At 45.5% G+C, this 13,696-nt stretch overlaps 1 protein-coding gene across 1 annotated transcript in view; it reads right to left on the minus strand.

Moving 5' to 3' along the window:
• Nucleotides 1–13,696, minus strand: part of LOC142566708 (endoplasmic reticulum transmembrane helix translocase) — a 311,329-nt gene that overhangs the window by 134,786 nt on the left and 162,847 nt on the right. Inside the window, exon 12 of the mRNA XM_075677546.1 lies at nucleotides 5,539–5,714. Within this exon, the coding sequence (XP_075533661.1) occupies nucleotides 5,539–5,714 (176 nt within the window). The remainder of the gene's footprint in view (nucleotides 1–5,538; nucleotides 5,715–13,696) is intronic.

Consider the following 13,696-nt stretch of genomic DNA (forward strand, 5'->3'; position numbering starts at 1 on the left):
TTCCTGGCCAACTACGTATTAACGAGGTTTGACTGTCGTACAATGCAACCCCAACCGAATCGGTCGCCCTCTAACGCTGGATATAGGTGGCCAAATACATGATCCCAAATATTACCAACACTGTTCCCAATCATGAAGGATACTTCTAACACCGTATGTTTATGAGATCTCACCATAAATGTACAAGTCTTGTGCATTTTGTTTTTTCTAACATCTATAATTGCTTTGTCTTTCAATCGCATATTTTTGTTTACCACTCCATCTGTAATTTTTTTGCCTTGAGGCCATCTCAAATAAATAAATGATTGTGCTGGCACCTTTGGTACCTTAATATAGCTTTCTGTACTAGTGTGCTCACTTAAGCAACATATCTGGCAATACAGTCGAACTTGATAGTTCCAGGAAAAGTGGCCATTATTATATAAGGAGTTCAATATATATATATTGACTCCCCCTTAAATTCAAATGAATTATATTGCAGGGTTTTACATGCCAAAACAATGACATTGACATGTGTACTCGTTTATCTATCTCGGGTGACCTCTTTTCACTGGCTAACAAATGTTAAACGTTATTGCTCAGCGCAGGACGCACCTGCATGTATTGGAAGTTTCTCGAATGTTATCGATGGTTCTATCTGTTGCCATTAAACCTTGTGTAATCCGACTGTATGCGCAATGTGAATTGTATAGTGCTCTCTGGAAGTCATGCAGGCACCTGCGATTACTCTGGGAACCTTCGATGACTCGTGTAAAAAGCAGATGCGCTTGACCCGTAGATCAGAATTCGACGATTGCTGAACGTGTTCGTCGCCATTGTTGAGCTTCGAGTGTCACTTGCTTTTGTGGGCACAGGTGTGCCCAATAAAAAGTTAGTTTCGTCATTCAGAAATTTGCTATTGTGTTTTTCATGTCACTACAGTGAAACCTCGTTAAACCGTAGTTGGCCGGAGCTCGGCAAAAGCACATACTAAACGGTAGTACTGCTTAACCGAAATAGCATGAGATCGCCCACTTGCCTATCAAAAACGGAACTCGGAAAGAGTGGGGAAAAAACATGCAGTATTTATTCACTTCGCATTACAAAAGTGTTATTTTCGTTTGATGCTACGGAGGCCTAGCAGCGACAAGAGCGGCCTCAAACTTACTGAAGCTGCGAGCCAGCTTTTCCGCAAGCTTCCTTTTCTCGGCAAACACTCACATGGCAGATTCCTCGTTGGCGTTGCATGTTCTCCATGCATGTGGGCGGCAGCGCTGCAGAAGTCGTGGGGCGCCTTCATTGCGAGGTGATGTTCTCGTTGCGACGATTGCAGTCATGAGGCTGATGTAACATGCAGCTTCTGCCACTGTCGGGCCTGAATTGCTCGTGCTGTTGCTTTCCGTGTCGTCCTCATCTCTGTTGCTAGTCGACACTTCGGCAACAACAGAAGCAACGGTGGGGAAAAGTCGAACCTCATAGCCAACATCTCTTCGTGGTCACAGCAGCGCTGCTGAGCAACTTCTTCGCATTCCAAATGCCACACACCGCAGTCAACAGTAGATCCCTGTCGCGTGCCAGCGCCGACTTCTTCGTGTCACGTTCGCTAGCATGAACAATGTCTAATTTTTCTTCTATGCTGGCATCTTCTACCTGGCGTCTTTTTTATCCGAGCTTCGGCATAATGCAAGTTTGCACAACGCCACAATGCTCTCTGGCACGGCGCCGAAATGATTCTGATGTTGATGTGGCTTCACGCACAAACGCACAGGGCGCTTGGAGGCCATTGCTCTGATCTCCGAGGCTTGTTGTTCCGCCGGGCCGCCCGATGGAGACAACGCACCGCCGTGTTTGCGCGACGAGAAGTGGAAACACTACATGTTCACCAATACATGCACAATAAGCTGGTATGGTTTATGCAGATACAAAACACATTATGTTCAATGGCCACTGAGTAGGGGATTTGACTTTACTACTTTTAAAGCGAAACTACTGTTTAAGCGGGTACGGTTTATTGAGGTTTTACTGTACAATGTGACAATATGATTATGTCGCACACCGTAGTGGAGGACTCCAGGTTAATTTTGACCACCCAAGGTTATTTAATGTGCACCCAATGCACAGTACATGACTGTTTTTGGATTCCGCCCCCACTGAAATGCGGCCGCCGCGGCAGGGATTTGATCCCGCAACCTCAGGCTTAGCAGCACAACACCAAAGCCATTATACACTATGGCGGGTAGGGACACACCCTTAAATACCCTCAAAAATTAACTGCACTGAAGCTGGCATGGGCAATTGGAATTCGGCAGTACTTTGGTTCGAAAAGCAGATTTTCAGTGTCATTTTTGTTACCGGTGCATTCCCGTACCTACTTACAAATTTCCCTTAGAAGCATCCATTTAAAGAACAAAATGTGGTATCTAATAAAGGTCTTTCAATATGGCACCCAGTTTCTATCAAGTGTAATTTCAACACTACAAGCACAGCCACCATTTTTTCTTCATGAACTTGCGATATATTTTGCAACCAGCGGGACATGACTGCCCTGCTTGAAGTGAGGAGTGGCCCCCCTTCTATTTTTTAAGGAGGGGCTCGGCCCCCTCTTTGAAGGTCAACTGTAGCACTGCGGCACCTATTCGACGAATCCTGGAAGTTACTCTTATTAGTGCCTTTTGCAGGGAAATTCAAATTCTCAAATTTTTTGAATAATGATTTAACTGCAATTAATCAGTTGATATACATGTATGTGCATATGTAAGTGAGCGAGCGTGTGTGAGTGCACGTGCTACAGTGGTCACTGCCCATGAGCTCCCCCCTCACTCGAGGGAGACTTTAAGACCTGCGTGACTGTATTCTGCACAAGAAGGCAAAGCATTATTGTTGGCTGGAAGCATAAACTTCGGAAACTACTACGGCATGTCCCCATTCTGCAATGGTTTCGGACATCATGCTCTCGGCATTACAACTACATGTCGGCCACACAAGAGCTGTAAAAGGACGTTACGAAGTCGAGAGTATGACAGAAGCCCGTCTGGTCGGGATGATGCATACTTAAAAGGAACAGGTCCGGACACCGACCAAAATGGTTTAAAACAGATAGTGTTAATTCTCAGTTGTGCAAACGTCGGTTTAACGAACATTTCAGAATAACGAACTTTTAGAAAATCCCCGGCAGTTTTTCTACGCATTCAATACAAGAATCTTTCAGTTTTAAAAGATTTTCTAAACAGCGAGTATCAAGTTGAGCAAACTGGATCAGTGGACCCGGGCTCATTTTTCTAATCAGTTCAACAAAGTTTTATGCCCTGCAGCGGGCCGATGCCCACCGCTCCCAAATTGCCCCTCCAGCAGCGGCTGTGTGCAGTGTGGCAGTGAGCTGGTTACCTGTGCTAAACTATCATATCTGGAAATTGTTTCCAGTATTCGTCCCGAAGAATAGGAGTGCGACGAGGAAGATGCAATGACAAAGACATATTCAAATCCTGTAATTCTAGCTGAGGCTGTACGATGCCTTGGAAAGTTGCGAGACTTCGTTTCTCGGCAACAAGCTGTGCCAGACGAAGTGCACAAAAACATAGACTCTCTGGACAGCTTTGGTACTTCTTACGCTTTAAGAGCACCAGTGCAAATGAAAATTAGATCTTTTTCTCAATATGAGATAGGCAGCGACGTAACTTTTACGCACTTCGTATATATTGATGTACATAACTCCATAAATTGCATTCCACACTTTCGATTCAATGTCTGCTGTGCCCTAAGCTGTAACATATTCTAGTGAATATTCAGTTCAGTGAACTTTCAGTTAAGTGAACTATTTCCTTGGTTCGCTTAAAGTTCACTCAAGTGAGAGTTCCCCGTATTTACATTTCGGCTCCCCAACAGGAGCCTTGTTCACAATGAAACAAGCGGCAGAGCTGGGGCCCTTTCTTTTCCTCGCAAACAAGGCTCCCACGGGGGAACCGAAACGTAAATATATATTTTAAACCATTTTGGTCAGTGTCCGAACTTCTTCCTTTTAAAAATGATGTTATCTATGTCGCTTCGGGTGAAAAAATTGGAATGTTCTAAAGATAGAATGTCAATGTGAACCATCATCAGTAGGGGTGTGTGAATACTCAATTATTCAATTTCGAATCAAATTGTGAAGGTTCGAATAATTTGATTCGCAAATCGAATATCTAGCATTCAATTTCTTGATTACTTGGTTTTCCGAATATTACGTATATACAGTGATAGACTGGACCTTCGTGCCACTGCTTCATGTTGAAGCAAGAGCTTCAACGTGAATTAAGTGGTGAAAACACACTGCACACGAAGCCATCAGCACTTGACGCACTCTGTCCCCATCACAGATCACTTTCAAGATAGGGCTCATGCGGCCCCGCCCCGTTTGCAGCAGCCACCCGAGTAGAACCCTCCTCCTCTCCCCCCAGTGCCTTGCGTGCAACGGAAGACGACGAGCTTCCTCTCTGCTTTCCTCCCTAACACGCGAGAGATCGAGCAGCCATCGTTGGCTCAGCCTCGCAAGATTTTGCTTACACATACAATATATGGCACGCAGCGATGATGTTATCGCCTTTGGACAATTTAATTAAAACAACACTGCGACTGTGATGCCAATGGCAGAAATATGCCTGGAGTGTCCATATAATTGCTATCGCAATAAAAATGTTAGTTAAATCAGCAAGCAGTTTCAATAGGCAGAATCGGAAAGTTGTAAATGCACTGAAATGTGGTCATTATAATCGATAGATCGTTATAAGTGGGTTCGACTGTAGCATGGTTTCATGATAAACATCACGATGCCATCCTGTGTTACTTGCTTTGTATTATTCATTATGCTAGGATATAATGTCTGCAGTAAATGCCTGATAACACCACATGAGTTCTTAAATTGACTGGAAACTTTTTGTTTCCTTATGCTTCTCCCTAATTCTCAGGTCAGGAACTTAGCAGGTATCTAGTAGCCAGATTGTGTTTCATGGTTCACATTGTTGAATGTACCGTTTTTTTTTTTTTTTTTTTAGAAGGTCCAGCAGCGCCAAGTGCTGCTACCAGTTTCGAGACATTCAAATTTTCAAAGTGTCTGACGAAATGCATTGGCGTTCCAGTTACTCTAAGAAAAGGATGTTTTATGTATTGGAGCACAAAAGTAACTGGAGCACCCATGCATTTCGTCGGACACTCTGAAAATTAATATCTTGAAACTGGTGCAGTCCAAAGAGTTCGTTCCAAGGTGATATGCCTTGTGAACTCACCAGCTGTAAATTTGTAGATTTATGTATGCGCCGTAAGATAATGAAATAAAAGGTTAGGGTAATTATGTTAACTATTTATTTGGCATTTTGATTCCTCATAGAAGTAATGCCTGCCTCATCGAGTAATCCAGATCAAGTGTTAGACTTGTGCTATCTCCTGCCAGAGGCAATCTTTAAAAACTTTCGAGTTTCGAGTTTCGAGAGAGAGAGAGAGAGAGAGAGAGAGAGAGAGAGAGATCCAGTATAATACTTGGGACTGTTGCAAGAAACAAAAAGTTGAGCTTGTCACCCACACACTCACCATGCCCTTCAGGGTCTCGGGAGCACCCTTGACGGCCGCAATGTAGGTGGTCTCCATTGCCCCAGGGGCCGCAAAGCCTGCCACCACCGACATGCGCTTGAGGGCACTGCTGAAGTGGAAGCGGCTGAAGATCTTCAGGCCAGGGGCACGACCCCGCCTGGGAACCACACAGTCCCCTGCAAATAGAGCATCACAATCTGCTGGTTGGTGCACACCGAGCTTGTAGGTAGGTTTCAGTTATCACTTACACTTGTACACACCACTGCTATACTGGACTGTGCCAGCCCAAGCAACAGCTTTCACAGGCCCTTGCATAATATGCCTAGTTATGATGTTTGTGAATAACATTCCTGCAATAAAATTACAGGCAACCACCACAGTGGCAGCAGTGAGAAACCACCTTCTGAGATCACCTTCATGCTGGCTAGGCCTATCCTGGCACTCTAGCCATTTTAAGGACATTTTCGCAGATGGGGAGCTTCCAAAAAGGAAAAAAAGAATAAAGCTAATGTGGCGCAATGTAAAATAACATACGGAAGGAGACGACACCTAGCACCCCTTCTGTCATCTCTTTTTTTCTTCCGTATGCGCCTACTTTTACGAGCTATGCATAAACTGGCCCAACATAGCACCCCACTAAAGAAGAAGTTGTGTAAAAGGTGTCCTAATCATGTGGAAGAAAGTACAGTCCAATCTCTATAAACAAACATGGATATAACAAAGCAAATGTATGTCGCCAATATTGGTGTGTAACAAATACAGTTGAGTGCCTCTACAATGAACACCTCTATAACGAAGAAATAATTCTGTTCTGTTTCTAATATGAGCTGTGTGGTGCACTAACATTAGACCGAACTGGCCTGTATAAGTAACCTATCTCGGAGGCTCTGAGCACTTTGTTATAAAGGTGTTCGACTGTACATGCTGTAGGATTACTGTAATCTCCATGCATGGTGTTGGTAAATCACTCAAAGGCGGGTTTCACGACATGACAGCAAGTGGAGAGAGACCAACCGAGCACCAAGGCAAATGGCCAGACGGTTCTTGCTGCACATATGCGCTCCCTCCCAGGGAAGTGGAACATCCAAGACAGTAGCTGCATTTATTGGGTAACACACCATGCAACGAAATACAGTCAAATGCCTGTGTAATGAAGTAGTTAGGGCTCCCAAAATCATACGTTATACAGGTCACTTTGTAGTAAAGGTGGCGTGTCGGAAAGCTAACGAAAACACTGGGACATAATTATTCTTTCATTGTAGAGGCACTCAACTGCATAATGCTGCCCTTTAAGGCACAGAGCACTCTCTGCGTTAGATGCCCAGCTATGGTCAGTGACGACCCAACAAATGTGGCACACTAAACACCTGTGAGAAATTGCAAGGGCAGCACGTAGGTCAGCTCAGTTGCCAAGGCACATAAATGTCCCAAGACAAGAATGTTGGGGACACTCATGGCTGGTATTCTTCAGATGCCCTGTGTCCTTGTTACCACTAAACTGCCACTAAACAGTCGAACTCCCATGAACCAAATGGACTCCTCCACGGCATGGGGGCCAGGGAAGGTGAGCGAGATGAGCTGGTAGATCCACTGCAGCGGTGGCGTAAGGTAGATCATCCGCCTCGCGTGTAAGAGGACTGTGGTTCGAATTCCGGTGCCGCACAATTTTCCAACGGATTAAAAAAAATATTCGCGTGTTGATAAAATTGCATAAACAGGCCTGGAGTGCAGCCTGATCTCGGTGACCAGAAGCGGTAACGCACTCCCTCACCAGAGCAGGTTTGGCCACCCTGGTGCAGTACTTGGCCACAACCTTCTATATGAATACAACAATCAAACCCCGGCCCTCAGTCCCCAGCAGCTGTGAAGCAACTGACCAAGGCGGTGGTCAGACCTGGGACGCAGCAGAGGGTGCTAAGAATCTCTGGGTCCAGACAGGTCGCCATTGGAATCTGAACCTGGTAACGTTTAACGCTAGAACTTTATCTAGTGAGGCGAGTCTAGCAGTGCTATTGGAGGAATTAGCGGGCAGTAAATGGGATATAATAGGGCTCAGTGAAGTTAGGAGGACAAAAGAAGCATATACAGTGCTAAAAAGCGGGCACGTCCTGTGCTACCGGGGCTTAGCGGAGAGACGAGAACTAGGAGTCAGATTCCTGATTAATAAGGATCTAGCTGGTAACATAAAGGGATTCTATAGCATTAAGAAGAGGGTGGCAGGTCTTGTTGTTAAACTTATTAAGAGGTACAAATCGACGGTCGTACAGGTCTACACCCCTACATCCAGTCACGGTGAACAGGAAGTCGAAAGCTTCTATGAAGATGTGGAATCGGTGATGGGTACGATGGGTAAAGTCAAAACAAAATACACTATACTGACGGGCGACTTCAATGCCAGGGTAGGCAAGCAGCAGCCTGGAGACAAGTCAGTGGGGGAATATGGCATACATTCTAGGAATAGCTGGGGAGAGTTAACAGTAGAGTTTGCAGAACGGAATAATATGCAGATAACGAATACCTCCTTCTGCAAGCAGGATAGCCTAGTTATGATGTTTGTGAATAACATTTGTGCAATAAAAGTACAGACAACCACCGCAGTGGCAGCAGTGAGGAACCACCTTCTGAGATCACCTTCATGCTGGCTCAAGTCCTCAAGTGCCCGCGTCGCAATCCACCAACTCCACAGAAAGATGGCGGCGAGCACTCATTGCTTCTTCTAGTCGTGTGCTAGCCAGAGAACTTAGAGAGCAGCCAGACCAAAATCATCCTGGCTGGTCCTGGCAGCCCACAGGTAGCCAGAACCGTCCAGCCCGAGTAAAACAAATGCCCGGCAGAAGTGCGTGGCACGGTGGGCAGAGCAACCCGAGAGAAACAAAGGCACTCTGGCTGGCTTTGGCAACCAAAAGTGGAAAATCGAAGAGGCCCAATGGTGGAACGCTGTCCGGAAGGCAAATTCAACAAACAAGAGTGGGCCATGCGCGGTGGTGCCGGAATGGATGGGATGATCGCGATGTTGATGCGACCTCACAATTCAGGCAAAACCTCCCAGATTGGCATTTGCAGTTAAATCTCTGAGGCATAGTGCTGCGACCAAGGCAAGGCCTCAGGGATTACCATCTAGCATCCAACCTTTGAGGCCATATTTGATATCTCGTATCACTGAGGCCATACTTGATGTCTCATCAAGGTTGCCGGAGGAGATAATGGCAGCAGAGTCGGCGTACGCTAGAGCCATGGACGGAGTCCTGATAATCGAATGTAGAGGTGGCAGCTGTCCGAGATATTGGTCGTCTTTACACATGAAATCTACGGGGCCCATTGGTGGTGCCGCGAAGATGTCCTAATTACCGAGCATGTCCAGATTATTGGTGTCCGATTTATCGGTTGGCAACTGTGTCCATCATGTTTCGCACAATCTGAAGAAAAAAGGACAATGTAGAGGTTGGGTTCTCAGCCCCTAGCAAACTGGGTAGTTTGTGTAGGACAACTAATCCGATTAAGAAAGTAAGAAAATGTTGCAAAAAGATGCACAAGAATAAGTTCGTTGATTGCAAATCTGGAGTTGTTTATTGCATTCCGTTGCGCTGCAACCACTGTTACGTCCGGCAAACGGGATGGTGAGTGAATGAACAGCTTAAGGAGCATGACTACAAAGCTAACAAAATGCCTTCAGATGGTTTTCAAGCTATTCATTGCCATGCTTGTGGGTGTGTCCCCTTCTTTTATAAAATAGATAACACGAAGCGGCTAGTGTGAAATCACCAGTTTAATAAATAAGAGTGAGCAGATTCACTATTACAGTGGTTCCTGTTTCAGCAAGACATCCTTAGCATTGTCCGACAAAGAACTGAATTTTTAGCCCATGGGTAACTAAACTTCATTCTTGTTTGTACGCTCCGTCTTGTCATCTTGCTCCCCGGTGGCAACGTGGTCAGTGACATCTATTTGTAGGTGCTTGTATACGGCTTTATCAAGGAATTATACTTCATTTTTTTTTTAGTGGTGCCCGTGTGTTTGTGTCTCCATTTTTGTCCTCGTCTTTACTAAGCACTCAACTGCTGCCATTTAAGATATAGTTCTGCTGGAAGATATACCAACAAGCCCATTTCACCACACTTCCCATAAAATATGTGGCCAACAGCTGACCTTGAAAGACACAGGCCATTTTATTGGAATGGGTCATTGCAATTGACTGCGACATGAGGAGGCAGGGCCGGCACGTCTCCTTGTTGCTAGATAATTGCTCCGCCCATCATATTTCATATACAGAGCTCACAAATGTGGAGCTCAGGTACTTTTCGCCCAACTGCACTTCTACAATTCAACCACTCGACCAAGGCTTATTAAGAAGCCTGCAGTGCGCCAACCACCAGCGAATGATGCAGCCTCTCCTATTGAATGTGGAGACCGGTCAAGACACAAAGTCGGACATGGCATAGCAGATGATGGCTGCTGCATGGGCAGCAACCTGACGTCCAGTCATCGCCAACTGTTCCACACATGTGGGTTTCAAGCTTGGAGACCAGAATGCCGAACTGGAAGATTTCATAGAAGCTGGCACTAATGTGATTGCCCATGAAAAACTGAGTGATGAGGACATTATGAAAGGTGTCCGCAACGAGGGGCAGTCAGATAGATGAAGAGCCAGACCTGCAGCCTCCGCCGGCCGCAGCACGTGTAGTGGATGCATTCGATGTCATGAGAAACTGCGTGGCTGTGCATGATGACGACGTCGCCATGCAAATACTCGCCGAATGTGAAAATTGCGACATGATGCTCCTGAGAAGTGAAAGGAAGCAGTCGACAATAGTTGAATTTTGGAAATAAAAATTTCTGTTGTCTGCCGGTTCAGGCTAGCTATATTTTTGTGAATTTCACAACGAAATTTCAGCTTCAACAAATTTTTTCTCAAGCACCGTCAATTTTGTTCTAGCAAGGCATAACTGTAATTCAATAAAAAAAAATTGGTTTCTGTTTAACAAAACTTGTTGCTGAGCTAGTTGGTTCATGACTTAAAAACAGAGGTTACGGCGCTAAGCAGACGAGGATGAAGCGAGACACAAATGCCATATATGGACGCCTGTATGTGGCGCCCATATATGCCATTTGTGTCTCACTTTTTCCTTGTCTGCTTAGCATCGTAACCTTTGTTTTTGGTTTGCATACTTGCATGTTTCTTTCCAGTAATAACTGTAACCTTGCGACGTGTACAGCCACTGGTGGTATAATATTACACTATGTTGTTTTATTTTTTACAGTGGAGCTGTATATGTCTACCCTCCTATACATTATGCAATGTCCATGCCTCAAAGCTCCCGCGCCATCTATGAGGAGGCAAAGCAAATCAGTAAGGCATGTGCTGACACCTGGCGTAGCAAGAGGAAAGCTGAAAAAACACCGAATACATAGTTTCACACAATAATTACTAGAGGGAACTCAGGCGCTAGTGTCTACGGGAGCTGCAATGGGGGCGGTTCAGCCAGCATGGGATTAATGATGGGTATAGCACATGGATTTGCCTAAACTGCATCCTTCTGGTTTTAAACGTCTCTTCGATTTTGTAAATTCGTCATTTTCAACAAAGTACTGTGTAATAAATAATTAAATAAACATTATTAAAATCTTCTGCCAGCAGGATTCAAAAACAAAACTTCTAGCACAGAAGCTCAACACTGAAACCATTACGCCACGGACACATGCATTAACAAACGGCATAGAATGCCTTTATGAATTTCTTGCGGGCAAGCCAGCATTCTGAAAAGCTTGGCATGTTTCAATTTGAACACCTTGACAGGTTGAGTGGCTATTGGTAACGATTGTGCGTGTTCGCAGAATATTCTACAGATGCGAAAAGGAAAAGCTCCAAAATAAGTAAATTTTTAAACTCAGTGGTGTGCTTTGTTTTTTTTACAGCTCTGCTGGCACCCCACATTCACAGAGTAGGATGGCTGCATTTCTTTTTTGTCACTAGCTAAGCTTCTTAGGGTGGACGATGGCAATGAGAGATCCGTCCACACATCTCACAATTTCAGAAATCTTGCCATGGTCAAGAAACATGGTGTAAAATTATTGTAGCATGAAGAACTTAAGGGGGAATGCACCCTTTGAAAACTGAAAAATCTTGAAAAAGTCAATTTTTGGAAAACCACATATTCGGGCAGTATGTCTTATAAACTACCATTTCTGTAAATATCAACGTCTAATTCATCACGCAACTATTTCAAATAAAGTTTATAACGTGCCGCGGCAGCCCTCGAGTGGCAAACGAGCACTCAAAATACCCCTACTTGGCGCGAACGCCATTTCTCCACCACTCAACGAGCGCCGCCATTTCGGTGTTGTTTTGTTCGTGCACTCTTGTGCTTTTTTCCCCCGCCTCCCGTGGCGGTGGCGGCAGTGCGGGAGAGGCGTAAATCGCTCATGATTGGAGGGCTCATGAGAGCTTTCAAGTTTCTCGCGGAAGAGACACGAAGCTGAGATGGGGAGAAGCGCGCGGTCCTCAAGGACGCAGGGGAGCCCGCGACTCCCATTGGCTGCTACGTGCAATGACATAGTGGTCTCCTGCATAGTGCATCTGGCAGTCATCTGCTTCGGCTCCTCCATCGCCGCGGCCCTTTGTGTGTTCCGCTTGCCATCGTCTATCTTTGCAGCCGTTCACATATTCTCCAAGGTTCTACAGTCTTTACGAGACCGCTGTTGCGTTTAGCCTGCCGATTGTTGTGCAGTCGGCCCCGATGTGCCCAGAGAAACTCAAGACGCTAGATGTGTTCGGTGCAAGGAAGCGTTCTATGAAGCTCGCCCGCATGGCGAAGCTCGCCGCTCGCCCGCGCACCGGCGATGATCGCATTGATGGTTCCAGTGGGGCAGCTTATGCTTCATCTACGCAAGAGCATAGTTGCGTCGACGCTTCTAGCAACGTGACTCTTGCTCCACCAGCGCAAGAATTTGTCGTGACGAGTGCACCTGGTGTCTCGTGCTCATCGACAGCGGCTTCCACATCCTCTCTTTCATCTGCCTCGGACAGTGCGATCGCGTCGTTCACTGTGCGCTTGAAAACACATATCCTGACGTGTGAGGAGAAAGAGGCGGCAGAGAAAAGATGCGCTGCTGTGCAACGAGGACTTGCCGCTATGTCAGCGACAGAGCAAAAATTTCAAGCAATGGAGAGCGATCCCGAAGCTGCCACCGCTACAAGTGAAGGCGAAAAATTTCTCCTTGTGCAAATGGATGCCCTAGGCGACCTGCTATCCAAGACCCCATGCCGGCTGTGCTTTGCGACTGGGATGAAGGTTCAAGGAGGCACCCAACTTGGACTTGCAACAAAGCTTGAGCTGCTAGGTTTGCATTGTGAAGTAGTTGCAAGCTCGTGGAGTTCTGCCCGTCAGGTTGACTCAATGGCCTTTGACGTGAATATAAGAGCCATTGTGGCAACAAAACAGATAGGGAAGGGACAAACAGCCCTCAATGACTTTTGGGCAGCGATGAACGTGTCCCATCGTGGCCTGCATCATAAGACTTTTCAGAAGCACTTGAAGAAATTCAGGGAACCGCAGACACAGTGCACATACAAGCTCTATGCAGAATCTGCTTTTGCTGTGAAAACCACCTACAAGGAAATGGATCCATATTTCACCAGGGATATCACAGTAAACTTTGATGGAACATGGCACGGCAAGGAAATTTAAAAAAGGGCTCTGTCTTGCCCTGAGGTATCCATTTGCGAATCATGATAGTGATTTTCACTGTTGCAGCACCTTTTGAAAATTCTCCAGGCCTGAAATGAGAAAACCATGTGCACCATTCTGATATATTGCTGTAACTTGAGAACCAATGAACATAACTGCATGAAAGTTTGTAGTTCTAATGCTTTTGCTACAAGTCTATCCTGAAAATTTCATTAATATATCTCAATAAACAAAAAAGTTGGTATCCAAGGGTAGTGTCCCCCCTAAAGTGCAGAAAAAAGAACAAAAACAGACAAAGAAAGAAGGATTGCAAGAGGACAACACGAGCACTGACTGCCAACTGAATTTATTGATCACAAAACACACACTTATATATACACAAGGTGATATATTAATCAGACACATCCTCAGAGACACCAGTCACGTCGGAAGGGTAGCTAGCAGTAAAATCAGACAAGATCAAGGTTGGCATA

The sequence above is a fragment of the Dermacentor variabilis genome, unplaced genomic scaffold (assembly GCF_050947875.1).
Source record: "Dermacentor variabilis isolate Ectoservices unplaced genomic scaffold, ASM5094787v1 scaffold_13, whole genome shotgun sequence".
Lineage (NCBI taxonomy): Eukaryota > Metazoa > Arthropoda > Arachnida > Ixodida > Ixodidae > Dermacentor > Dermacentor variabilis.